The 25880-nt window shown below is 40.6% G+C and overlaps 1 protein-coding gene across 6 annotated transcripts in view; it reads left to right on the forward strand.

Annotated features, from left to right (window-relative positions):
• prkab1b (protein kinase, AMP-activated, beta 1 non-catalytic subunit, b) overlaps positions 1 to 25880 on the forward strand; it is a 29652-nt gene that overhangs the window by 966 nt on the left and 2806 nt on the right. For 2 of the 6 annotated variants that reach the window (NM_214713.2, XM_087262838.1), the window contains 5 exon segments: positions 521 to 713; positions 827 to 978; positions 3055 to 3148; positions 3262 to 3376; positions 18230 to 18363. In NM_214713.2, the coding sequence (NP_999878.1) occupies positions 573 to 713; positions 827 to 978; positions 3055 to 3148; positions 3262 to 3376; positions 18230 to 18363 (636 nt within the window). In that variant the 5' untranslated portion in view covers positions 521 to 572. 6 annotated transcript variants of the gene reach the window in all.

Consider the following 25880-nt stretch of genomic DNA (forward strand, 5'->3'; position numbering starts at 1 on the left):
TAAGAGAAACCCATGTGTGATTGTGACTTATATTTTGACAGTAAAACAGAATATAGCATAAATGAGAATATAGCCTATATAGAATATATTTTAAACAATATTAGAGAACATTTTTATTCAGAAAACATTTCAAAGGAAATGTTTAAAAAAGTGCCTCCTGGGAGAATTTTTAGAATATTTATACCTGACCAAATTGAAAGATCTTATTAGACCGTTTATCAGTGTTGTTGTCATCTGTATGCTTTTTATGCAATACTTTAAGAAACTGTTATGTTAGTAAATTGTGTATCAAATATTTATTGGCAATATTACCATGAAAAGTCAATGCTGCGGAAATAGCGTTAAAACGTAAATAAATCAATGCCTTAGGATGAATAAAAAAATAAACAAAAAAAATGCTGGAACTTATTAGTAAATAGTCATTTTTGAGCTTACAGTCCCTTTAAATCTGTTTAAAAACTACTTTATAAATGAATATACATTATACATGTAATGAATAAGATAAAATATTTTTTAAAAGCTCTTGTCCAGATCTGGAATTATCATTAACATGCATATAAATAAGGCACAGGATGGGCAACACCAGCAGTGAAAGAAGCGGAGGGGAGAAGACTCACCGGCGGGAGAGCCGTAGTGGAAAAGATGGAACTCGACCCAAAATCCTGATGGACAGTGCAGAGGATGGAGACCTCTTCCAGTCAGATGATGCCAAGGTGATGAGTTTACTGTGAAATATTAGCAATATGTTCCCACAACTTATTTATTACAGCAATAGCTACAATTACTCGTCTAGACACCTCATCCATCTTTCTTTCTGTCATTCTAGGAGTTTCTAGCCTGGCGACAAGATCAGGAGTCGGATAGCAAAACCCCGTTGGAGGAAAGGCCCACTGTGTTCCGATGGAAAGGTCCAGGGAAAGAGATCTACTTGTCTGGCTCCTTCAACAACTGGGCCACCAAAATCCCCTTGAATAAGAGGTGAGTGCTGACAAGTCATTAAATCATTAGCTCAACATATTAGACTGTGTTTACACAACAAACATAAGAAGAGGTTGTTATCACCCTGAAAATCATAGAGTTCTGTAAGTAAGCACATCTGGGAGCTTCAAAATAAAAGTAAAGAAACTGTGAAAATGGGATTTAAAGTGTAACTTTAAAAAATATGGTTTTAAAGTACATTAAGCTCCCTTGGTCACCATAAAATGCAAAGTAAAAATGACAAAAAATGACTCTGCTGCATAAGTAAAACCAGTTTTACCAGTGCAATGATGAATGCTGTCATTCAAAATTTTGGGGTCAGTAAGGTTTCTTTTCTTGTTTAAGAAATTAAATAATTTTATTCTTCAAGGAACTATAAATTGCTAATTATGGTGGTATTTAACATTTAAAAATGGAACTAAACATTCATTTATTCATTATTGTGCATCATTTGCATCACATCACAACTTTTAAGGAGGAATAAAAACGCTTCCAGTGACAGAAAACTGAAATTTAAAGAGATTGTTCATCCAAAATCTTCAGCGTTTACTCAAAGACGATTGTTTTTAAACTTTTAGGATTTTTTTTTTCTTCTGTTGTACTCAGAAGATGTATTGAAGATTGTTGGAAACCAGCAGCCATTTACATTAAGAAATGGAACAAAAACTACAATGGAAGTCAATAGTTGTTTCTTTTCAAAATTTTCAAAATATATTTTGTGTTCAGGAGAATAAAGAAACAAGATTTGAACAAGTGAAGGGTTATTATTAATTATTAATATTATTTTATAATGATAGAATATTATTATTGGGTTTACTATGCCTTTAAGCCATCACTTTTTTGTGCTTTTTCATGTTCAACATTAGGGTTCAGTGTACATTTACAAGAAACTTAAAAAACATGGTCGTAATGTGCTCTATTTTGACAATCTTGGCACAAAGTTCAAAGCGCAGGGCGCAAAAGCATTAAGGGTGTGTCAGAATCCACTTTTGCTATTTTAAAGATGGAAAAATCTGCTTTGCGCAGCAGTGCATAGTCTAACAGGGTTGAGCTTATTCTCTTAATGATTTATAGGTGTGTTTTGAGAATACACCAATCAGAGTCTCATCTCCCATTCTCTTTAAGAGTCAGTTGCATGGCACATTTGCTATTTACTTGGCAGAATTTGTAAGTGGAAAAACTAAGCGCTTCGTTAGCGGAAAAAACAGTTAAAGAGACCATCTGGAGCGTGAGAATGAGCCTCCTCATTCTTTACTTTCACTCTCTTTTTTGGATAAGGAAACACACAGACATCCATTAGCATAAAAAATGTTGTTTGTTAAACACAAAAATTTGTTTCAAAATATTTCTAAGTTCAATTCTAATTTCCAGCAAATGAATAAATGAACAATAATAACGAACTGTGGTCAAGGTGAGTTATGTCCAAATACACATGCTATGCCCCATATGGTCCAAAACCTGACAGGTGGCAAATCTAAGCTTGCTTTAATAAAATAAATATAAATATGCATATAATAAATAATACTGCTAATAATAATAACATTATAAAAAAGTAAATTGTCATGAATAAACTGAAAAAAAAAACTGAGATGAAGAGGGCATTGAAGCAGGGGTTTTTATATATTTTTAGAAAATAATAATTTTTGTAATATTTTAATCCTTTTATTCTTTTTTCAGTTGTAAAGATGTGTATTGCTGTACATCCTTTGTGTATTAAGCAATGTTTAAACGAGGCGCACAACTGACGTGCTCTGCGCTAGACTTTAGACCTGCTCTCTGCTGGTACAGTAGAACAGTCCATTTTCGTTCCTCAAAATAGCAACGTGCCAGCAATGCGCCTTACAACACCTCTTTTTTAGACCAGAACACCTATGGGCGCACATATGAGCGCAAATGAATTTGCTATTTAAACAGCATGGCGCAAAACATCAAAATGACCCTTGCGTCAAGCTGAAACTAGCAAACAACAATTGCGTGCCCGTTAACTGTGATCTCATGCTGTTCACAAAACTGGGAAAATAGCAGAGCCTTCTGCTTCCTTTCCCTCATTGTTTTTGTAATGTTCTTCTTTAACAGTCATAATAATTTCGTGGCCATAATTGACCTGCCAGAAGGAGAGCATCAGTATAAGTTCTATGTGGACGGACACTGGACTTTAGACCCTAAAGAGGTAAGAGAAAGTCTCACATAACTTTTGGTTTATGATAATTCTCATATACAACCTGTTGAAACATGTTTGCTTAAATTAAATTAAAATTCTATTGTTGTTTTTTTTTTCCCTAGCCTGTTGTGACCAATAAGTCAGGAGTGGTGAATAATGTAATTAAAGTGAGGAAAACAGACTTTGAGGTTTTTGATGCACTGAAGACAGACTCTGAGAAATGTGCTGACATGTCAGGTAAATATATAGCATTTTAAAACTCTTTTGCATTTTTTAGATGAAATATCCTACAGTTGATTTTAAAGTCCAAGTGAAATCAAAATTTACAATGGTTGTTTTCTTAGCACACATTATAAGTGTTACGTCCCTTCCCCTTTTTGGTCTAGGGTTGGGGAAGGAAAATAACAAAGAAAATTAAAATTTAGAATTTGAGAAAAAAAAAGAAGTCCAAATTAATGAATTGTGTATAAATTAAATAATCAAATTTTGAGGGAACACTTCAATCCTGCCTCAGAAATGTGAAACAACCACAAGAGTAAACTTAAATGATTTTATTATTTGGTTCTTAAATCAATAAACAATAAATGAAGCATAAATCTCAGGAGAAGGATTAACCAAAACAACAAACAAAGCAGGTCTAGCTCAGGAGGAGTACTAAATAACCTAATTTCAGGTAAAACAAAAGAAATGAAACAACACAGGCTTTCCTCAACTCCCTTACTATCAATAAACACAGTCAAACAATTACAAAAATAAAAATGGCACCCTCTCCCTACAGCTTCAATTTTTAAATCAAAAAGTCAGACAAAGAAACAATACAATTACCTTTTACGTACCACACACAAAAGAATATATGTATTTAAATAACAACTCAGAAAACAGACACACTGCCTGTAAAATTACACAACGCAAAAACAAGCAAGTTTCTCAACACAGAGAAACTAAAATTGAACTCACTAGCCCATTAACTCCTTCTTACAAACAACCAGATAAACACCTACAACAATCACGAGTCTGGAGCAGGGGAGAAGTGAACCTCTCCGTAGTTTGAGACGCACTGCTCTTTTGTAGCAGCGCATTACTGCAGCACGCTCCATTGATGAGCACCACCTGGGCCCAATCAGCTCTACCTAGTGAGCAGGCAGAGAGACACCGTGAAAGTAAAAGAAACACACAACATAACCACTCCCAATGGACAGTAAACACACAAATAAATAATAAATAAATACATCCAAGGGATGTAACACCCCCACCACTAAGAATACAAATCAAGGTTTGTAATCAAGATGGTTTTACCTTATCACATTGGTTAAGGTACCTGCGTCAGAAATGAACCCCACATTTACACTCTAGAAAGAGCATCAGCCATAACATTTTCACTTCCCCTCTTGTGCTGAATGTCCAGGTTGTACTCTTGGATGGTAAGGGCCCACCGTAATAAGCGTTGGTTAGAACCGGACATGCGAGAAAGGAACACCAAAGGGTTATGGTCTGTGTACACAATAATGGACTGAGGACTGTTTCCCAAATAAACTTCAAAATGTTGAAGTGCCAGTAACAGGGCTAGAGCTTCCTTTTCAATTACGCTGTAGTTCTGCTGGGTCTTAGAGAACTTTTTAGAAAAGTAGGACACTGGATGGTCAATGCCGGCCTCATCCTCTTGCAGCAGAACTGCCCCAGCTCCGGTAGCACTTGCATCCACTTGCAGACTGAAAGGTTTGGTAAAGTTTGGAGCGGAGAGAACAGGGGCTTGACAAAGGAGGTCTTTCGCACCATTAAAAGCAAGTTCACAATCGTTGGTCCATTCAAACTTTTTGCATGTGCTGAGCAGGTCTGTGAGGGGAGAGACTAGAGAAGAAAAATTGGGACAAAAACTTCTGTAGTATCCACTCATTCCAAGGAACCGTCTCAGCTCCCGCTTATTACAGGGCACAGGGAATTCAATTATGGCTGTAATTTTGGCATCAACAGGTTTCACTAATCCTTGACCAACTTGCTTGCCCAAGTATGTGATTACACCTTTTGCAAATTCACATTTAGCAAGGTTTAGGGTCAATGATGCCGATGTCAAATACTTAAACACCTTTTCAAGGGTTTTCACATGGTCAGACCAATTGTCTGAATATACTACAACGTCATCCAGATACACTTCACAGTTGGTTACATCTGACAGAACCTGCAGCATCATACGCTGAAAGGTAGCAGGTGCATTTCGCATCCCGAAGGCCAGGACCTTGTACTGTAGAAAACTGTCAGGGGTGACAAATGCAGAAATCTCAGATGCACGTTGACTGAGTGGCACTTGCCAGTAACCTTTTAGTAGATCCAACTTTGTGACATACTTGGCCAAACCAACTCGATCGACACAGTCTTCCATTCTGGGAAGGGGGAAGGAGTCAGGTTTAGTTAGATTGTTAACTTTTCTATAATCGGTGCAAAATCTAAAAGTGTTATCTGGTTTTGGGACAAGGAGGCAGGGGGAACTCCAAGGACTTTGACTAGGTTCGGCCAGGCCATGATCCAACATATACTTCACTTCAGCTTGCATGATTTCCCGTTTTCTGGGATTCACTCTGTAAGGGTGCTGCTTCACTGGTACAGCGTCTCCAACATCAATGTCATGCACACATACTGCAGTTCGGCCAGGCACATCATTGAATAAGTCAGGAAAAGCATGCAGCAAACCAGTGATATCTTTAAACTGCTCAGCAGTCAGGTGAGAAAGAAAGTGCTGAAGATCTTGCATTATAACAGAATTGTTCAGTCTTGTACAAGAAGCAGAGACATCTTTACTCACAAGATCATCCTCCTCCAAAGAGAAGTTTGAGCTTATAACAGCAGTGGCGGAAACTGGAAGGACAGCAGACTCATCTTGAGCTTTTCCAAGGTGATGTCGATCTACATAGGCTTTAAGTCGGTTTATATGACAAACACGGCTCTTGCATTTTCGGTCTGGGGTGGCAACAAGAAAGTTGGTCTCATTTAGCTTTCTCTCAATTAAATAGGGCCCTGCAAACTTGGAATGCAAGATGGAACCAGGAGTTGGAAGTAAGACTAGGACCGAATCTCCAGGCTGAAAGTCTCTTTTTACAGCCTTCTTGTCATAATGACACTTCATTTTTGATTGGGCAACAGAGAGATGGCATTTTGCAATGGCTTGGGCATTCTGCAGCTTTTCGCGGATAGAGGACACATAGTCATCAACAGGTACAGGATTGGAACGTGGATTCAATATCGGTTCACTCAACAGTTTTAGTGGACCTCTCAGAGTATGGCCAAACACAAGCTCAGCTGGGCTAAAGCTGAGGGACTCCTGCACAGACTCCCTTACTGCAAACATTAGAAAAGGTAAACCTTCAACCCAGTCTTTACCAGTTTCTGTACAGTAACGGCGTAGCATGGTTTTCAGGGTCTGGTGAAATCTCTCCAAGGCACCTTGACTCTCAGGATGGTAGGCAGAGGATGTCTGATGGCTTATACCTAGTTCCTTTAAAGTCTGTTTAAAGATCTTGGAAGTGAAATTTGTACCTTGGTCACTTTGGACTATTCTTGGTAGGCCAAATGTCGTGCAGAATTTAATTAGCTCTCTTACCACAGCTTTTGCTTTCAGGGTCCGCAATGGAACAGCCTCTGGAAAACGGGTGGCAGCACACATAATAGTCAAAATGTACTAATGCCCAGATTTGGCTTTGGGCAATGGCCCCACACAGTCAATAATCAACCGCTCAAATGGATCAGTTATAACAGGAATAGGGCATAGAGGTGCAGGTGGGATCTTCTGGTTGGGTTTACCATCCACCTGGCATGTGTGACATGACTTACAAAATTTTGCAACTTCTGATTTAAGACCAGGCCAAAAGAAATACTTCACAATGTGGTTGTACGTTTTTGTGACACCAACATGTCCTGAAAACACATTTTCATGGGCAAGTTTTAATACCTGCTGTCGGTAACCAGAGGGCAAAACAATTTGTTGTACTTCTTGCCAGGACAAATCTTCCTCATGCGGTTTCCACTTGCGCATCAACAATCCATTTTCCCAGAAGTACACTACACCTACATCAGGTGCATGTTTGATACCATCAGCAGCCAGTACACACTTAGCAAGGGAAGGGTCTGCTTTTTGGGCAGCAGCAAGGTGTTCTCTGCTTACTCTTAATGGGACAGTAGGGGTGTCATCAAGGCAGATTTCATCAGGATCAGGGTCTGGAGTTACAGAGAGTACACATTCAAGAGAGTCAGGTTCTTTAACCATAAAGGAGTCTGATACATCCACCACATCCTCAAATCTCTTTGACTGGGCACGGGTTATGGCACATGCAGGAAAAGCAGAAGGAAACTTCTCAGCCAAGTCAGGTTTTTGCATAAAATTTGGGGTGTGAGACACCACTGGTCTAGGGAAAACAATGCCACCCGCAAGGTCATTTCCTAGAATTAAACCCACCCCATCAACAGGTAACTGTTCACGTACAGCTAAATTGACTGGACCACTCACAACTTCTGACTTTAGATAAACCGAGTGAAGGGGAACGTTCACACAGCGCATTTCAATTCCACGAATTAACACATCGTTACCAGTAAAAGATTCAGCAGAAAAGGGCAATACATCTGCTGCTATAAAAGACTGAACCGAACCAGTGTCACGCAAGATTGTTACAGTTTTAAATTTAGAGTCTGGAGACAGAGAAACTGAACCTTCAAACAAGAAAGGTCGATAGCTCTCCTCAACAGGAGAATTACCCTCATGTGGCTTTTCCACTAGAGCTACATTTTTGGGTTTTGTGGTTGTGTTCTTCTGTTTCCAGGCTCTACAATCTGCAATTAGATGATTTGGATCTAAACAAAAGAAACACACTCTTTTATCAGCACCCGCTGGTTTAGGAGTCATTTTGGGTGACATTTCACTTTTAGCAGCACGTGTAAAGCGATTAACTACTGAACTTTCAACATTTACAGGCGAATTTTTGACTGTCGTGTTTGGAAAAATATTCCTGTGAGTCAACACAAACTCATCAGCTAACACGGCAGCATCTGATAGCGATGAAACTTTTTGTTCATTCAAATGAACAGCAATATTAGAGGGAATACAATTTTTGAACTCCTCTAGCAAAATTAGCTCCTGTAAATCTGCCAGGGTTGAAATTTTGCTAGAGAAACACCATTTTTCAAAAAGGACTCTCTTCTCTCTAACAAACTCAACATAAGTCTGTTTGACTGTTTTCGAATGACTACGAAACTTCTGTCTGTAGGCCTCAGGGACTAACTCATAAGCCCGCAACACAGCAGCCTTAACTACATCATAGTCAAGAGAGTTTTCAATTGACAGAGACGAACGAACTTCCTGAGCCTTTCCAGTGAGGCTACACTGCAGTAATAAGGCCCACATATCTTTTGGCCAACTTAACTTACTTGCAATGCGCTCAAATGCAACAAAGTAGGAGTCAACTTCAGCTTCCCTGAATGGAGGTACAAGTCTTATGTATTTACTGATATCAAAAGATTCTCTAGATGGTACTCGTGAAAAATCTTCTGTTACAGTACTGTTAGCAGATGTTACAGGCGTGGAGACTGACACAGGCCTAGAACGTGGCATGGGAACTGGTGTCAATGCTAAACATTTTGCTTCCAACTCCAATTTACCTAGTTGGATATCACGGTCTGCTTGTTTCTCAACTACCCGAAGCTTTATCATTTCTGCCTCACACTCTTGCTTCTTAATTAAAAGATCCAATTCCTTTAATTTCAAAGCAATTACTGGATCTTGAGTCATCACATGGTCATAGTTAACGCCCAAATCAGTTATCTGTTCTGCCATTTCAGCTTCTTGCGCAATCACAGGATCATGGTTAACATCCATTTCAGACATCTGTTCTACCACTTCATCTTGCCCTTCAACACTATCATCAGAGTCTTTAGGCAAAAAACCTTCCTCCACTAATTTTCCAAACAACTCCTCTTTTAGAGTTTGCTTGGTAACATCTCTCTGTACAGAAATGTTAAAGAAGTCTGCAATCAAAAACAGATCCTTTTTCCTACACTTATTAAAAGCCTCAATAGTAGGTGCTAGAGAAAAAGTGGTTAAGTCAAACTCCATTTTTCTATGCTTTCTCTGCACTGTCCTCCCCACCTACAGTCGAAAACAGTCAAAATGTTTGAGAAAAGAGAGTACTTACCAACCACTTGAGAGATAGCAGAGTCCCCAAACTGTTGCTGGTCAAATGAACCCCCAATTTGTTACCAGTTTGACGAGCTTTTCCACTTGTTTACCGGTCGGACGAATGAGCCCCCACTTGTTAACCAGTCAGACGGACGAGCCCTCACTTGTTACCGATCGGACGAGCCCCCACTTGTTACGTCCCTTCCCCTTTTTGGTCTAGGGTTGGGGAAGGAAAATAACAAAGAAAATTAAAATTTAGAATTTGAGAAAAAAAAAGAAGTCCAAATTAATGAATTGTGTATAAATTAAATAATCAAATTTTGAGGGAACACTTCAATCCTGCCTCAGAAATGTGAAACAACCACAAGAGTAAACTTAAATGATTTTATTATTTGGTTCTTAAATCAATAAACAATAAATGAAGCATAAATCTCAGGAGAAGGATTAACCAAAACAACAAACAAAACAGGTCTAGCTCAGGAGGAGTACTAAATAACCTAATTTCAGGTAAAACAAAAGAAATGAAACAACACAGGCTTTCCTCAACTCCCTTACTATCAATAAACACAGTCAAACAATTACAAAAATAAAAATGGCACCCTCTCCCTACAGCTTCAATTTTTAAATCAAAAAGTCAGACAAAGAAACAATACAATTACCTTTTACGTACCACACACAAAAGAATATATGTATTTAAATAACAACTCAGAAAACAGACACACTGCCTGTAAAATTACACAACGCAAAAACAAGCAAGTTTCTCAACACAGAGAAACTAAAATTGAACTCACTAGCCCATTAACTCCTTCTTACAAACAACCAGATAAACACCTACAACAATCACGAGTCTGGAGCAGGGGAGAAGTGAACCTCTCCGTAGTTTGAGACGCACTGCTCTTTTGTAGCAGCGCATTACTGCAGCACGCTCCATTGATGAGCACCACCTGGGCCCAATCAGCTCTACCTAGTGAGCAGGCAGAGAGACACCGTGAAAGTAAAAGAAACACACAACATAACCACTCCCAATGGACAGTAAACACACAAATAAATAATAAATAAATACATCCAAGGGATGTAACATAAGTCTTTAGGTAAACGATTCATCTGTTCAAGTTAATTTAAGGTTACTTATAAAGTTACTTTAAGGTTAATTATAAAGGTGCTTCTCTGTTGATGTCAGTTTGATGGCTTCAGCAACAGTATTCTTAACCACTCCGCTCTCATGGTTAGTTTGCTACAAGGTAATGATGAACAAAAAAAAAGCTCCACTCCCTGCTCAATATTCTATTTCAGTTTGAAGTACATAAACAAACTGAAATAAAGTCAATTAAAGTGAAACAGATGGTAACTATGATGGTCAGATGGTCTAATGCTGTGTTCACATCAGACGCGGAACGCGCGGATAAATCGCGCTTTTCGCGCGTAAATAGTCGCGTAAACATTTGAGGTTACTCGCTTCATTCGCACGTCAAATTCACTTCAGAACAGACGCGGATTCGCGTGATGGGCAGGGCTTCTGTCTGCCCCGTGACTCTAGCTTCATAGCTAAAGGGTTAACATGGATTTTATGAAGAAAATAACAGTGTTTATGTGCTTTGTGAAGGATGATAAACAGCGTCGATACGTTTAGAGCCGTGTCTGAGCCCACTACATCCTTTCGGAGGTGCATCCAGCTCTTTAAGCTCATAGACTCCTCCAGAAACTTAACCTGACTGATGGAGGTTTTCAGCGGTGCTTCTGACTGAGCCCAGCCCAGTATGATGAACTTCTTGTCAGTGTCTGCTGGGGGATTTTCCCTTGGACACCGACAACAGGCAATACGTCACAATCACGCCCCCACAAGATCAAGCTCCTGATTGGTTAACGCTCAATTCACGCCATGCGCACCGCGCAATTCTCGTCATTCGCGCGTATCGCGCCGCAGGATGTCTATTCACGCGTTTGCATTGACTTAACATGTAAATCACTCGCGCGTGTCGCATCTGGTGTGAACGCAGAATAACAGATGGTAGCCCTTACGCTCAATGACACCGGAGACCAGACGTCCACCGCGGCATCGGAGGGTGGGCTTTCATTGTTCAATGATGATCCAGACCCGCTCGCCCCCTCCGGGCAGGTGAGCGCTGTCAAAACGGATCCTGAAACGGACATGTTAGCCATGCTTTCCCGGGCTGCTTCGGCCTTGGGTTGGAAATGGTTTATGCCGCAGCTCCGCGGCCGGACTGACTAGAGGGGCGTCCCCTTCTTCCCGGAGGTGCACAGTATGCTCACGCGGACTTGAAGGGCACTTTTTTCTGCTCGTGCTGCGTGTCCCTCTACCCTCACCACTCTTGACGGTGGAACGGCCAGGGGGTGTGTGGCGATTCCTCAGGTTGAGTGCGCGATGGCGGTCAATCCGCGCGGCGCCTCTTCTTGGCGGGGTCCGCCTCGTCTCCCATCTAAAGCCTGTAAGTTATCTGCCTCCCTCGGAGCTAGAGCTTACAAGGCTGCGGGCCAGGCTGCTTCTCCCTTGCATGCGATAGCCACCTACCAGCGCTGCCAAGCGCAGGCACTGGCTGAGCTGACTACTAAGTCCGCTGCGTGTGTGTTGGGGAGGACGATGTTCACACTAGTGATCCAGGAGTGCCACCTCTGTCTGATATGCGCGAAGTCGACAAAGTCTGCTTTCTTGACTTCCCCATATCCCAAGCTGGCATGTTCGGCGACACCATCTGTGAATTCACCCAGGAATTCGAGGCGGTGAGAGAGCAGTCTGATGGGTGGGGTCACCTATCGGCAGGTCCGTAAGCCCGCTCCGCCCGCCGTACCATCCATATCTGCTCCTCGCTGAAGGCGCTCGCCTACGAGAGCTGCACCGCACACGCCTCTGACGAAGCGAGCGCGTTGAGCACCTCGCAGGGTGCGGAGCCAGAGCGAATCGCTCTCCTCCAGCTTCACGTTCCCCTGGATCAGCACACCTGCTCCGCACTGCCCCAACACTAGTACGTCAGTGGTTGTAGCGATGACGCCATTAGCGAGGGTGCGGAGCCAGAGCGAATCGCTCTCCTCCACCTTCACGTTCCCCTGGATCAGCACACCTGCTCCGCACTGCCCCAACACTGGTACGTCAGTGGTTGTAGCGATGACGCCATTAGCGAGGGCTCTGCCTGCCTGGTTAGCGCGGGCCAGCCTCTCGCGGTGGCTCATCACCACAATCAGACTCGGCTATGCGATTCAGTTCGCGAAACGGCCCCCCCCAAGTTCAGAGGCGTGTATTTTACCAGGGTCAACCCCCCGTCCGCCCCTGTTTTGCGAGAGGAGATTGCTGCCCTCCTGGTGAAGGGTGCAATCGAGCCGGTCCCTCCAGCCGAGATGGAGAGCGGGTTTTACAGCCCATACTTCATCGTACCCAAAAAGAGTGGTGGGTCACGGCCAATCCTAAATCTGCGCATTTTGAACCGCTGTCTACACAAGCTGCCGTTCAGAATGCTTACGCAGAAGCGCATCCTCCGATGCATTCGTCCTCAGGATTGGTTTGTAGCCATAAACCTGAAGAACACGTATTTTCATGTCTCCGTTCTTCCACGCCACTGCCAGTTTCTGCGGTTTGTGTTCGAAGGTCGAGCGTTGCAATACAAGGTCCTCCCTTTCGGGCTCTCTCTGTCTCTCTCTCTGGAGGGTGCCTTAGCGTCCCTTCGGCTCGCTGGCATGCGCATACTCAATTATCTCGACGACTGGCTGATTTTAGCCCACTCGCAGGAGCAATTGAGTATGCACAGAGACAAGGTGCTTCGGCGCCTTCGCCTGTTGAAGTTACAGGTCAACCGAGAAAAGAGCAGACACGCCCCGGTGGAGAGGATCTCTTTTCTTGGGAGGGAGCTGGACTCGGTCACCATGGTAGCGCGCCTCTCCGGAGAGCGCGCTCGCCTGTTGCTGAACTGTCTGAGGGAGCTCAACAGCAAAATAGTAGTCCCACAAAAATACTTTCAGAGGCTCCTGGGGCATATGACATCCGCTGCGGCTGTCTCGCCGCTCGGATTGCTCCATATGAGATCACTTCAGCACTAGCTTCTAGATCGAGTCCCAAGACGCGCATGGCATGCGGGCACACACCGAGTCTTTGTTACTGCGCTGTGTCGCCACACCCTCAACCCTTGGAACGACCCCTCATTCCTGCAGGCCGGTGTGCCTCTGGGACAAGCCGGGATCTCTGGAACCTCCACGTGTGGTCCCTAGACGCGAGGAAGACTTAGGTAGCCTACCATCTGTGGTGGTTGATACCATCACTCAGGCTAGAGCCCCCTCCACGAGGCGCGCCTACGCCCTGAAGTGGAGTCTATTCACTGAATGGTGTGTCTCTCGCAGAGATGACCCCCGAACCTGCCAGATCAGTGTTGTGCTCTCTTTCCTTCAAGAGAAGCTGGAGAGCAGGCTGTCGCCCTCCACTCTCAAGGTTTACGTGGCTGCCATCTCCGCTTATCATGACGCGGTAGCTGGCGGCACCGTGGGAAAGCACAACCTCATCATCCCCATCTCATGCCCTCTTGGGATCTCGCCCTCGTTCTTACGAGCTTGCGTACAGATCTCTTTGAGCCACTCGAATCAGTATCCTTAAGATTTCTGTCCCTTAAGACAGCTCTGCTGGTCGCGTTGGCCTCCATTAAGAGGGTCGGGGACCTGGAGGCATTTTCGGTCATTGACTCGTGCCTGAAATTCGTGCCGGATTTTTCTCGCGTTATCCTGAGCCCCTGCCGGGTTTTGTGCCCAAGGTTCCTACCACTCCCCTTAGAGACCAGGTAGTAACCCTGCAAGCGCTGCCCCCGGAGGAAGCAGATCCAGCCCTTTCCTTACTCTGTCCAGTTCGCGCCCTGCGCATCTATAGCTGCTTTTCCACTATCGTGCCAAACCGTTCTAAGAACACTTCGGTACGGTTACGGTTGTTTCTCCACTGAGCCTGGAACGGCGCGGCACGATTACAAACCGTTCTCGGCCCGGAACTGTGCTGACAGATTCTGTGTGTTGACGTTGCGACTCGGTTGCTAAGCTACCACAGCTGGCTCAGCAGAAGCGCGCTAGTCATCAGACATCCTCTATAAACTACAGTACATTTAATATAAAATAATGATCCAGGTCTAAACGATACAGTTTGAAAAGGGTTTTAAAACCATAGAGCAGTCTCTGGCAGAGAAGTGAATAACTCATCACATTCTTACGAAGACATTTTATTCATTAAAGTTATTATTTTATTGACTTGAATACAGACCTACTTCGCCTGCCTGAATGCGAGTTTATTGCACGCAGCGCTGTATTTCACAGCACAAAACTCGCTCTGATCTGGGAGAGACATGCCAGCGACTTGCGCTGCTGACTTTTTTTTCCTGCTGCGCATCGAATAAAGCGAATAAAGTCACGCTTGGCCTCGTCAATGTCCAAATTCCACAACAACATCACTATATCCATGGAACACGAACTTGCAGACTCTTTTAACAACGAGGAAATAATTGCACTTTTTAATTCAAAGCCAGGACAGCTTGTTAATACCGGCGAGACCACCTGAGAGACGGCGTGTTGTAATGTCGGCCGTCCAAAAGACTTTGCTTGAAAGCTTTACGGAGCGGCACTGTAACTGTCCAAGGTACTGTTGTATGATTTATATTATTGCATATGCACTAATAAACAAGTCAAAAGAATGAATGAATTAAATAAATATGGATTCTTAAATGTCAGTATTGCTTTTACTCAAAAATATCAATACGTTTTGACAAATGTTTTTAAAAAATAAAATGAGCAATTTTCATAATTTCAGCTATAGGCAATTATATGATTCAGTTATACATAAGTTATATGACATTTATGAGGCATGTAACATGTTTCTGTGTTTTTGTTTTTTTGTTCTTGGTGATCTTTAATATAGCTACGCAAATATTTTCTAAAACGTCTAGCAATAATTCGCCTACAGCTTGTTAGTTAATTATGAACACAAAAAATAATTATAATAATAAAAATAAAATGATAAAAATAAAAAGATAATAGAGCAGCATTTTGCTAAATATAATAGTGCTTTATATGCTTTAAATCCTGCTATATATTGTTTCATATTCGTTTTTTATTTCACTTGCTGCATTCGTTATTTAATGTTTGAATAGTAAAACAAATAACAGCCATCACTTAATTGGTTTCATTTTACCATCAAAATGTAGTATATTTTATATCATTATCAACTTCTGACATAAAAACGCAGTGTAATTTAATTTTTGTGTAAAATGAAATAATTTATGTGCTGTGTTTTTATTAGTGAAAGTGCCCGCTCACCTTTGACAAGGCCTGTCCAAAACTATATTTCTGCCACTATAATGCAAATGCACTATTATTGTTGTCTAATCATTGTTTATTTTTCTGTTATGTTCAGAGATTTTAAATACTATTTATTTCCCCTCCAATTATTTTCAATCATCACGTTACATTTTAGTAATTTTCCCTCCAAATAAAATTTTGCCAGAGCTGCGCAACATATAAATAATTAAGGGTGCACATGTACCTATATTTAGCACCTATTTGATAGAGCGGCATAACAGTAAAAAAAACTAGTTTCGGCTCTTATTTAACTTTAATTGAACAAAGGGAGCCGTTTACATTGCGTTACCAAGGCAACTACTGATGCGTTTTGTGTAATGTTTTAAAGAGCTTTGTCGCAGCAGACAGTGGAAAATGAAACCGTATCTGTGCTGTCTGGCCCGGTTTGGCACGGAATGGAACAGTTCTGTTTAAAGAACGATTCAGCACGTAGTGGAAAAGCGGCTTATGTGGACCGTACTCAGTACTTTAGATCATCTAAGCAGCTCTTTGTCTGTTATGGTGGTCGGCAGCAGGGAAGTGCCGTGACCAAACTAAGATTATCCCACTGGATTGTGGAGGCCATTTCATGTGCTTATTTGAGCAGAGGCGAGCCGTGTCCCCCGGGAGTTCGTGCGCACTCCACTTGGAGCGTTGCATCCTCTTGGGCGCGTGCACGCGGCGCCTCTTTAACAGACATCTGTAGAGCTGCGGGCTGGGCGACACCCAACACATTTGCTAGGTTTTACAATCTGCGAGTGGAACCGGTTTCCTCAAGGGTATTAGGTAACCCTTGGTGATTGAGGAAACAACTCGGTGGGGTGTTGTAACACGCTTGCGATGCCTTTTTTCCCTAACACAGAGAGATGTGCACCTCCCTGTCTGTCAGTAAAGTTCCCCGTTCGGTGAGCCCTGCAGATTCTTCCGTGGCCCCCAGCACTGACTCAGCGGAGGAGTCACTTGCTGGCCCACTACGTTGTAGGTCTGCCCGCTGGTCAGCCCGCGTTTTGGGTATAGGTGCCGGCTATGTGCGATAATATGTGCGAAATATACCTATACCGTAAAACTTCCTTTGAAGTGGGGATAAGTTAGGGCCAAGGGCACATTGGAGGACCGCGCCTTCCATCATTTGGGTACGTCACGCTTGCTTGACTGCCCTCTCATCGGAGGCGTTGGTAAGGTGCAGTCATTAAGGTGTTTTCCATAGTCTCACATACATGGATGTTTTAGATCAAATCCACCTATAGCACTGGAGTTTCCCAACTGAAGGGGAACGTTCGAGGTTACAGAAGTAACCCTTTGTTCCCCGAGGAGGGGAACGGAAGTGCTTTATTCCATCGCCATAATGACTGTCCCTTAGCTGTTAAAAGTCTCTTCAGCTTAAAAGAATGGCGTTTGCTCGCTCCAGGTGTGCTTATATGCTGGGATAATTGGCAATGAAGCACACCTGCACAAGCTTACGCTGCCAATTCATTGGCCCGTTCAATACTCTTTCAGACAAGCGGCTTCTGAACCGAACCCTCCCATACATGGATTTCTCTAGATCAAATCCACCTATAGCACTTCCGTTCCCCGAAGGGTTACTTCTGTAACCTCGAACATTAACTTTATTTGGTTAATGACAATCGTTTTGTTTTTCAAAAGTTTTTTTTTTTTTCCAAAAGTTTTTCAAGAGTTGTTGTCAGGTCTGGTAGCTCAAACCACCTCGGGAGCAGACTTATTTCATATAAACAGAATTAGATTAGGTCATTTCAAGAAAAGGTAATACTGAAAGTATGTATGGAATGCTTAAATTTTCTTAGAGTATTGTAGTTATATTATAAAATAAATAAAAATACAAAGACTGTCACGGGGTGGTTCTCCCCAAGGGGTTCAAAGAGAACATTTATTAATATGGACTTTTTAGATGCAAACAGGTACTATTTTAAGGTACCGACCCAGTTTAAGTACAATTTGTGTATGATAATAGACATGCACAATATTCGACTTGTTTTTTTTCATTTATTTGTCATGCACATGTTTCAACAGCTATTATGATTAGCTATTATTACGATTATAGCTATTATTTAATGTTTGTCAAAAATTGCAGTCACCTTTACCGATAGCAAAATGCTTTTTTTTGATGCAAAATAAATTTAACAGCCAGTTATTCCTTATGTCACTTAAGAAACATGAATAGGCCTAGGCTGGTATAATAAAGAAAATAAATTGCTAAATACCTTGAAAGTGTAAAGCCTGCAGCCCACAACAAAAGGTATTTCGTATCATATTTAACAAACTGTTTACTATGAATTTTATGTAATTTTGCTGACATGGATAACTGAATATTAATAGGATGATGTCATTACACTGCTGTGCCATCAGCCAATCATTATTTCATTTATAGCTTATCATGATTTCGAGTAATGATAGATCTGTCTTTCACAACTCATGCAGCAATCTCAGATCAGTTCAGCCTGACATTGTAATCTGTTTTACGAACTTGTTTGAAGAACCAAATTAGCCAGAGATCAGTAATCAAGATTAAAATATTCAGGATCTGCCAAATCATCTTAGATCATTCATGTGAGATATGTAGAATGGACCCCTGGTTTATGCAGACTTCAAATCTTTTCTGTCAGACTTGTCCAGCTCTCCACCCGGCCCGTATCATCAGGATCCCTACTCAACTAAATCCGAGGACAAACTGCGCTCTCCACCTATCCTGCCTCCACACCTGCTGCAGGTCCTCCTTAACAAAGACACTGGAATCTCTGTAAGTACTGCACTGGCATCTTCCGATTTAGGGCTGCACGATTGTGCAAATCAGAAAAGTCTGGGGTTCAGATTTCGCTACACAGTCTTAGTTCACTGACAAGCTACACATTTAGTGCTGTTTAATGATTATTTCACGACTAATCACATACAAAATATAAAAGGTTGTATTTATGTAAGAAATGTCCCTTGCACAATAAATAAGCTCCTTGATAAGCATAAAATATTTCTTTCAAAACCATGCACAACTCTTTATTCACAGTTATATTAAAATTAATTATATTAATTAATCAACAATTACCAATAACTTAAACTATTTCATCACATTGATATCACAGGGACAGTTTATACAGAATTTAAATGTACCGACAATTTATGCAATTACAGGTGCTTCCAAACTTTTTTCCCCATTTGAACACAAAAGACGATATTTTAAAGTATGTTGGAACCGATAGGTCCTTTTGATCGGCTTGACTCAAGGGATCTCTGGCACCTCTTTTTTATGGTTTAAGTCCTATCTGGCAGAACGTACTTAGTTTGTCCAAATTAAGGATTTAAGATGTCAGATTATCACTACTAATGTCCCACAGGGTTCCGTACTGGGTCAACTCTTGTTTATCCTATGTTTTGTAGGGATAGTTTACAGTTTAACCCAAAGAATGACCAGTCTGGTAGATGAAGAAGAGCCGGAGTCAGAGATTTAAATAAATAAATCAAGTTTACTGAAGATAGTTTGCAGTTTCATTCGCAGAAGCCAGCTTCAACACTCGCAATGAGTCGCAATGCTCTGCTTACAATCACCAATCAATAACAATTATACTCTCAAATAACGTCATTAACTGCGTCACACATACAGGTGTCCTAACCTGATTGGTTAAAACACAGATATACTAGGAACATTTCCACGTGGGGTTTGTGCGTATATTCTGAACAATATCTTAAGCATAAACATCAGACATCCCTTAGACTGATTAGAGCTGGCTCCAGACCTGTGAAACGGATCAACAATCAAATAGAACACACACACATAAAGTATAATCTTTTTCTTATCCAAGGCTGAGTGTACTGTCAGCCGTCTTTATCGAAACTGGTTAAAAACTGGTATAATCTACATTCAGGCAGTTATATTCTTACTACACAAAGTCTATCTTAAATAAAAAATAGAATCACTTTAAAAGATTTAACCGTAAAAATAGCAAAATCACTTTAGACATTTTAGACAGTATTAACTCCTAGAAATAACAATAGAAACAGTTGTTTCCAGTCCTCAGCCCTCAGTTCCACTCAAGGTCTCCATGACTTCTGACCTAGTTTGCTGGCTCCTGAAAATAGGTATAAAGAGACAGGCAAATGCACTGAACATTCTTATATTAAGCAATGTGTTAACTTATTCATTAATTAAAATCAATTCACAGTTAAATACTGAGAAACAGGTTGATGAAAAGGATAAACGTTGGTCCATGATGAGATGGACTGGAAAGCAGAAATCCGAATCCTTCAGTCGCCCCTTTTGACCAGAATGGAGTCCAAACTCCGCTTCCGGTCAACCAGTGAGGTCACTAAGGAGAGTGAAAGTAATGACTCATGCTCCCTTAATAAGTTCGCAGAGTTTTCTTCGCCCCTTCTTGGACAAGCTGGAACCTAAAAATTCCAGTCCCCAAGCTAAGGGCTCTTCCACTCTCCACCCACAAAAGGAGTTCACGTTTCTCATCATCGGTGGGATTAAGGGTCCTGCAAGCAGAAGTGAAAACATACAAAAAACAACAGCGAACCAAAGTCCAGAATGTGAACACAAATGCGCAAGCCCTTAAAGTCCTCAAGAAAGTAAACAACTCATAATTTCCATCGATACTTTCTCTGATGCATCTACAATTTGCTCCAACTCTAAAACCAAATATCCAGGCCAATTCTAAGGCTCAGAGATCCTCTGATCACACACAAAAGGTCATCCACTCGACCTCAGCCACACAGGATTCCAATTCATGACCTGCAAAAACATCTTTATCTTCACCAGTTTTAAAACATTTATCAGCGTGTTCTGTACCTTCAAATTAGAATAATGAAGCATTTTTACATTAACACACAATAAACATGCCAACAGCACAATAGTCCAATTCAGCACCATTACCATGTTTAATTATTACCTTGCTGAACTCCATGTCAGTCAAGTCCACTTAAAATATCTTTTCATTCAAATAATGATGTGATTGTACTGATGCTACACATTCCTCTGTATCATTGATAGGAAGTGTACAAGCACCCTTGTCCTGGCTATAATTAGAAAAATTCACCTTCACTGTTAATTAACTAATATCAAATCCACTCTCTGGAAGCCGGGTTAAATGAATAAACACTGTTATTGCACTCCTGACATTGAGCCAGACCCTCAGTCACCTCAAAGAGACTAGATATAGATATAACCTGTTACCTAGAGACCAAGAAAGGTGTAATGGTTTTTACAAACTATTAATCCAATTCATTAACATGCAATAAGAGGGATTGTGAATCCATTTCTTTTGTTCCCACATTTTAGGGGTTTAACACAATTTTAGTCTAATTCAACAAAGATCAAAAGATCAAAGATCAAAGTCATTCAAACTCAAGCATCTTTTAACAGAAATAAGACTAAACCTTATGATTATCTTCTCAACTTGTCATTTGTACCATATTATTTTACTCTGACTAAACCATTCAACATAACCAGAAGCAGACACCTTGTATAAAATTCATTCGATTCTTACTGTCTGGTCAATTAGAAATGCTCACAGGTTAGCTATTTGCTCAAACTTTTGTTACATGATACATGTCTTTCATACATGTCATTTGACAGTGAAACCTGTTTGAAAGTGTTACCAATTAAACAAGAACAGACTGAATTAACAACTATTTTACCACATATAATCAAGACTGTTGCTTGGATATGGACTACTAAATTTTCATTCAAAGACAGTCTAAGTTTCTGTACAACTTGTCAGTTTTCACGATAATAATATTGACTTGAGTTGACTTGACTGCTTAAAAATGCTGTTATAGTTCACGCTGCATTTCTGTTTACTAAAATGTTAATTTTTGCTGCAGCAGTATAAATAATTCTTACTGAATTCAACCGTCAGATGCAAACACTTTCATTCAACTTTATCTATTTGTTCTATACAACATCCAAACAATTATGTTCCTCTACCATTAGGAGGACCACCTCCACCTTAATGGAGGACACATACACATAGACAGAGTGATTTACTGTAGCATTTGCCTTTAACACAAATGACTTCAACTCAATTCTCTGCTTATTTTTCCTAGCTAGAGTGAGGATGCTTTCTAGACTATTGTGGATAGAGACTTAGCCAATGTCACTGTTTAAATGCCATCAAGTCTAAAATATTTAACATTAAAGAGCCCATATTATACATGAAATAGGGTCATATCTTGGTTGTAAGGGTCTCCAACAACAGTTTAATATGCATGCAAGGTCAACAAACTCTTTCATGGTCTTATAATCTGCATTTATTTTTACCTAATTATCCCAGCGACTCCCGTATGAATCGTCCAGTGATTCGTTTGTTCCCAAACCCCTCCTTAGCACGAAGCTAATCTGCGCTGATTGGACCAATGACAGTCTGTTGCGATTGGTCGACTGCCTTCAGTCAGAGAGTGAAATGCCAAACAGCTAATCAGCAATATAAAAGTAATCACAGTTCATACACGCTCGATAGTGTAGGTGTGGATTTTAGCTGCCAGTGGGTCAATGTAAATACAGACTATGGACTTGAAAATACAGATGACTGACTATTTTATTGAGCAAAAACTCCAAAAACAGTTGAGGAGATCTCCTAGCTTCTCACTCTGCTCTTTTCACAGCCACACACACACACACACTTACGGACGACAGCGCGTGCACACGCACACACAGACACACACACACACACATTACTCCTCGTCCACGGAGCTCCATAAACAAACAGCACGCGTCGCGTTTTTAACGTGACTTTGCACGCGATAAGAGAATATAGCCAGTTAACCTGAGACAGTAGACGCGGTTACAAGTAACAAATCACAACTAAATACATTTGCAAGCTAGAGTCAACGAGGCAACAACTTTAATCACACGCACTTACACTTGAGAAATGAAGGAAGAAACCCATCCTGACGTCCATCAGTAAGTTACTCTTTACTGATCCTTCCTTTAACAAACGCTGATGAAGTATTCTTTGTAGCATGTAGTTTCCAGAAGTTTCCAGTAGTTTCCAACTGCTTGGCTATAATGCTGAGGTTTCATCTTTGGGTAGAGACTCAATATATCCATCTGCAGTGTGACTTCAATCGACCGGCATGTTTGTGTGTGTGTGTGTGTTTGTGTGTGTCTGGGTTTCTGCGTCAGAGGGCGGGGCCGCAGGTTTGAAATCTCCCGGGTTTGCGCGTGCACGTGAATAACTTGGTTTCGTTCGTACGTCATGGCGAAACACCTAATGAATCGGTATCAAGGCGACTCGTTTGAAGCACTATGAGTCGACTCTTTTATAGATGAATCAACAGTTTTAAATACTGTACACTAACAGATTTAAGCCTTAGCTGGATACTTCACTTCACTTAGAGCTGTGTTACACACTACATGGAGGGGAATTTTCAAAAACCCATAATATGGGCTCTTTAACATTCAGATAGCAAAGAATTAACTGAAATTAACCTTTGAACTTTTCAGTCAATTTAGACATGGGCTTGTAACCTTATATGGATGGCAGTCTTCAATTTCACAGCTATAAGCTAATAAAACTTGTTTTAAAATTATTATTATTCCAGAGAGTAATCTGAATCAGGAATGGAAGTCATTATTAACGATTGCAAACAGAGCTGGATAACCCATCCATTTAAAGCTCATCTCATGGTCTGCATCATCTTTTCATCAGATTAACTCAGCATTATTGACTTCTGCAATGTCTGGCATTTCGCTTATACAATCTGTAATAATATAACACTCATTCCAGAGGTTAGTGACAATATTCATACAACAGGGACGAATCATTCCCTCAGGACAATAAGCATTATTGTACCATAGATATGAATATGGTGACAGCTCATAACTAAGTTTCCTTTAGATGTTGAACTAGCACAAATTTATTCTTAAAATTCTCTGTCCAGTTTCAACTAGATTTACATGATCTTTTATCAAGTTTCAAAGTTTCCGTTCATAATCAATGTATTTTCTGAGACAATCAGCTGGTGCATTTTGTTTTCTTAATATCATTGCTAAGCAAGTCGATAACAGAAACAAAACACAACTCATGGCTTCACGTCTCTGTCTCTCTGTTTCATGCACATAAATTTTCAATAGTCTTAGACTATAAAATTAAAACTATTACAGTTCAGAATCTTTAATCATTCACCAGCGTTCCAAATGTCTAAAGTTTTTATCTCTCAAAACTCAGTTGGAACTATTTAAAGACTAAGAGAATTTCTTGTAATAATTTTACCTTAACTGCTTAATTCCATTCAGCTGTGCTATCCAAACCATCTGTTATCTTTAGCCAACACCATCTCGAAAATGTCCTTCATCATGCATAAGGACCTGCATCAGTAAAATACTATGAAAAATCAGACACATCAGTTAAAAATCATCTCAGCTTCACATTCAGGAATTCAGCATTCTTAAAAATAAGACCTTATATATCCAGTGCTGTTAAAGCAGCCAACCACATTGATATTGGTAAAATTTTAGGAAACTTTACTGTCTCCAATAGTTCTTGAAAGCCCATTGCCATTATCTTTTTACTAATCATCTCCTTCAGGGTATCATACCCTGGCATAGTCTGTTGATGCTTGTCACAAGGATAGACATGTCCTCAATAAAGGCAGGATTCTCTTGATCAGGTCTGGACGGGGCCACTGAGGCAGATTACTGTAACTTCAAACAGTTCCCCTCTAAGGATGCTTTAGGCCGATAGAGCATCACCCCAGTCCAGCACCATCTTTCACATTAAACATCCCCCTTTTCGGGTAGATGCCCCGGGGTTTACGAGGGGTCCCATGCCTTAGGTTGTTTTCCGCTGTGGCCAAGGGAAAATCTTACCCGTCTTAGGGAACCCCCCTTCGTGCCCACTGGTCAAATGCCACTCACACTGCAAGCTCCTGTGCAGGCTTCCTCCTTGATTTAGAATTTTCTGCAAACTTGGTAAAGCGCAGTCAAGAACCATGAAAGTCATTGAGAGACTACCTACTAGAATTCAAACATTGAGACAGGTTTATCAAACACTTAAATCAACTGAATATCAAGCTGAGATTATTCAGGGAGTTTAGATATCACCCTGATCCAATCAGTGTCAGGGTCTACTACCTCAGTATAGCCATCAGGCCCTGTATGTGATGGTGGAGACTAAGGATAGGAGAAAAGTTACAAACAGTAATAAACCACTGAAGACAAGACAAGAAATTTCCAAACAGTAATAACAACTGTTCAAATTAATTATCTTTATAGCTCAGGGGGTATATTAGTGTTTTTCAAGATACTTTAACAAAAGAATTTTTATTCATTCATTTTCTGTTCGTTTCTGTGATTTTTAATTACTAATACCTCTATTAGTGTATACAAATTGAAATGTAGAATTTTTGTATTCATTCTAGCATTTCCTTTACTTTGTGATTTCCAACAGAGCACTGTGCTTATCAATTGTTATGGAACAGGCAGATAGCAGCTCTTAGCTGACATCTAATGAGAGAGAAAGAGAGTTTTGAGCAATCTAGAACGAAAATGCATGTTTACTAAATTTAAACATAACAATAACTTCAATAACATAATTTTATTGTAATATCTTTTTACTCAAGCCCGTCCTAAAACATATAAAACAGAGTTGACATGCATTTTCAAAATAATGCTGTTAAAGTCAACAATAGTTTTAGATCTTTAAGGGGTTAACTGCATCCATCAAAGTATTATTTGAAACCCCCATTTAGGTTACATATATATAATTAAAATATATATAAATCCAACCATGTAGCTGCTTGTTTGCACAGACTTACTTGGCACATTTTTATTCAGACATGTCTCTGTTATTTTTACAGCTAAAAACCAAGCTCATGGTGAGGGCCAAACCAAGATAGTGCAGTCACACAAAATCTTATCTTCTAAGACAAAACATAAGCTATTCTTTATTCCCATAATGTTACTGTCAGTTTCTGTGCTTAGTTTTTGCTACTAGCCCCTCAATATTTAGATTTTAGCTTTTCAATGACAATTAACTGCCAAAGGAATACTTTTTTTTTTTCTTTCTTAAAATCAGTTCTAAAAAAAATTTTAAACCTGAGAGCTTAGCTGAGCCATTTACTGCATTCTGCTCTCATCTATTTCTTTTTTATATCAGAGTTCAACACCAAAAGCAACAAGAAATTGAGAGGGCAATCTTACCAACAGTGCTTGGCTTCTGCTTGATAAATCTGCAAACCAACCCCAGATGTGCAAACTGTCCAGACCGGTCCAATCCAGTTAGGGTCATATTTTTCTCGGGATTGCTCCTGTTGCATCATTGA

This window comes from Danio rerio, chromosome 8 (genome assembly GCF_052040795.2).
Source record: "Danio rerio strain M-AB ecotype USA chromosome 8, GRCz13ab, whole genome shotgun sequence".
In the NCBI taxonomy this organism is placed as follows: Eukaryota; Metazoa; Chordata; class Actinopteri; order Cypriniformes; family Danionidae; genus Danio; species Danio rerio.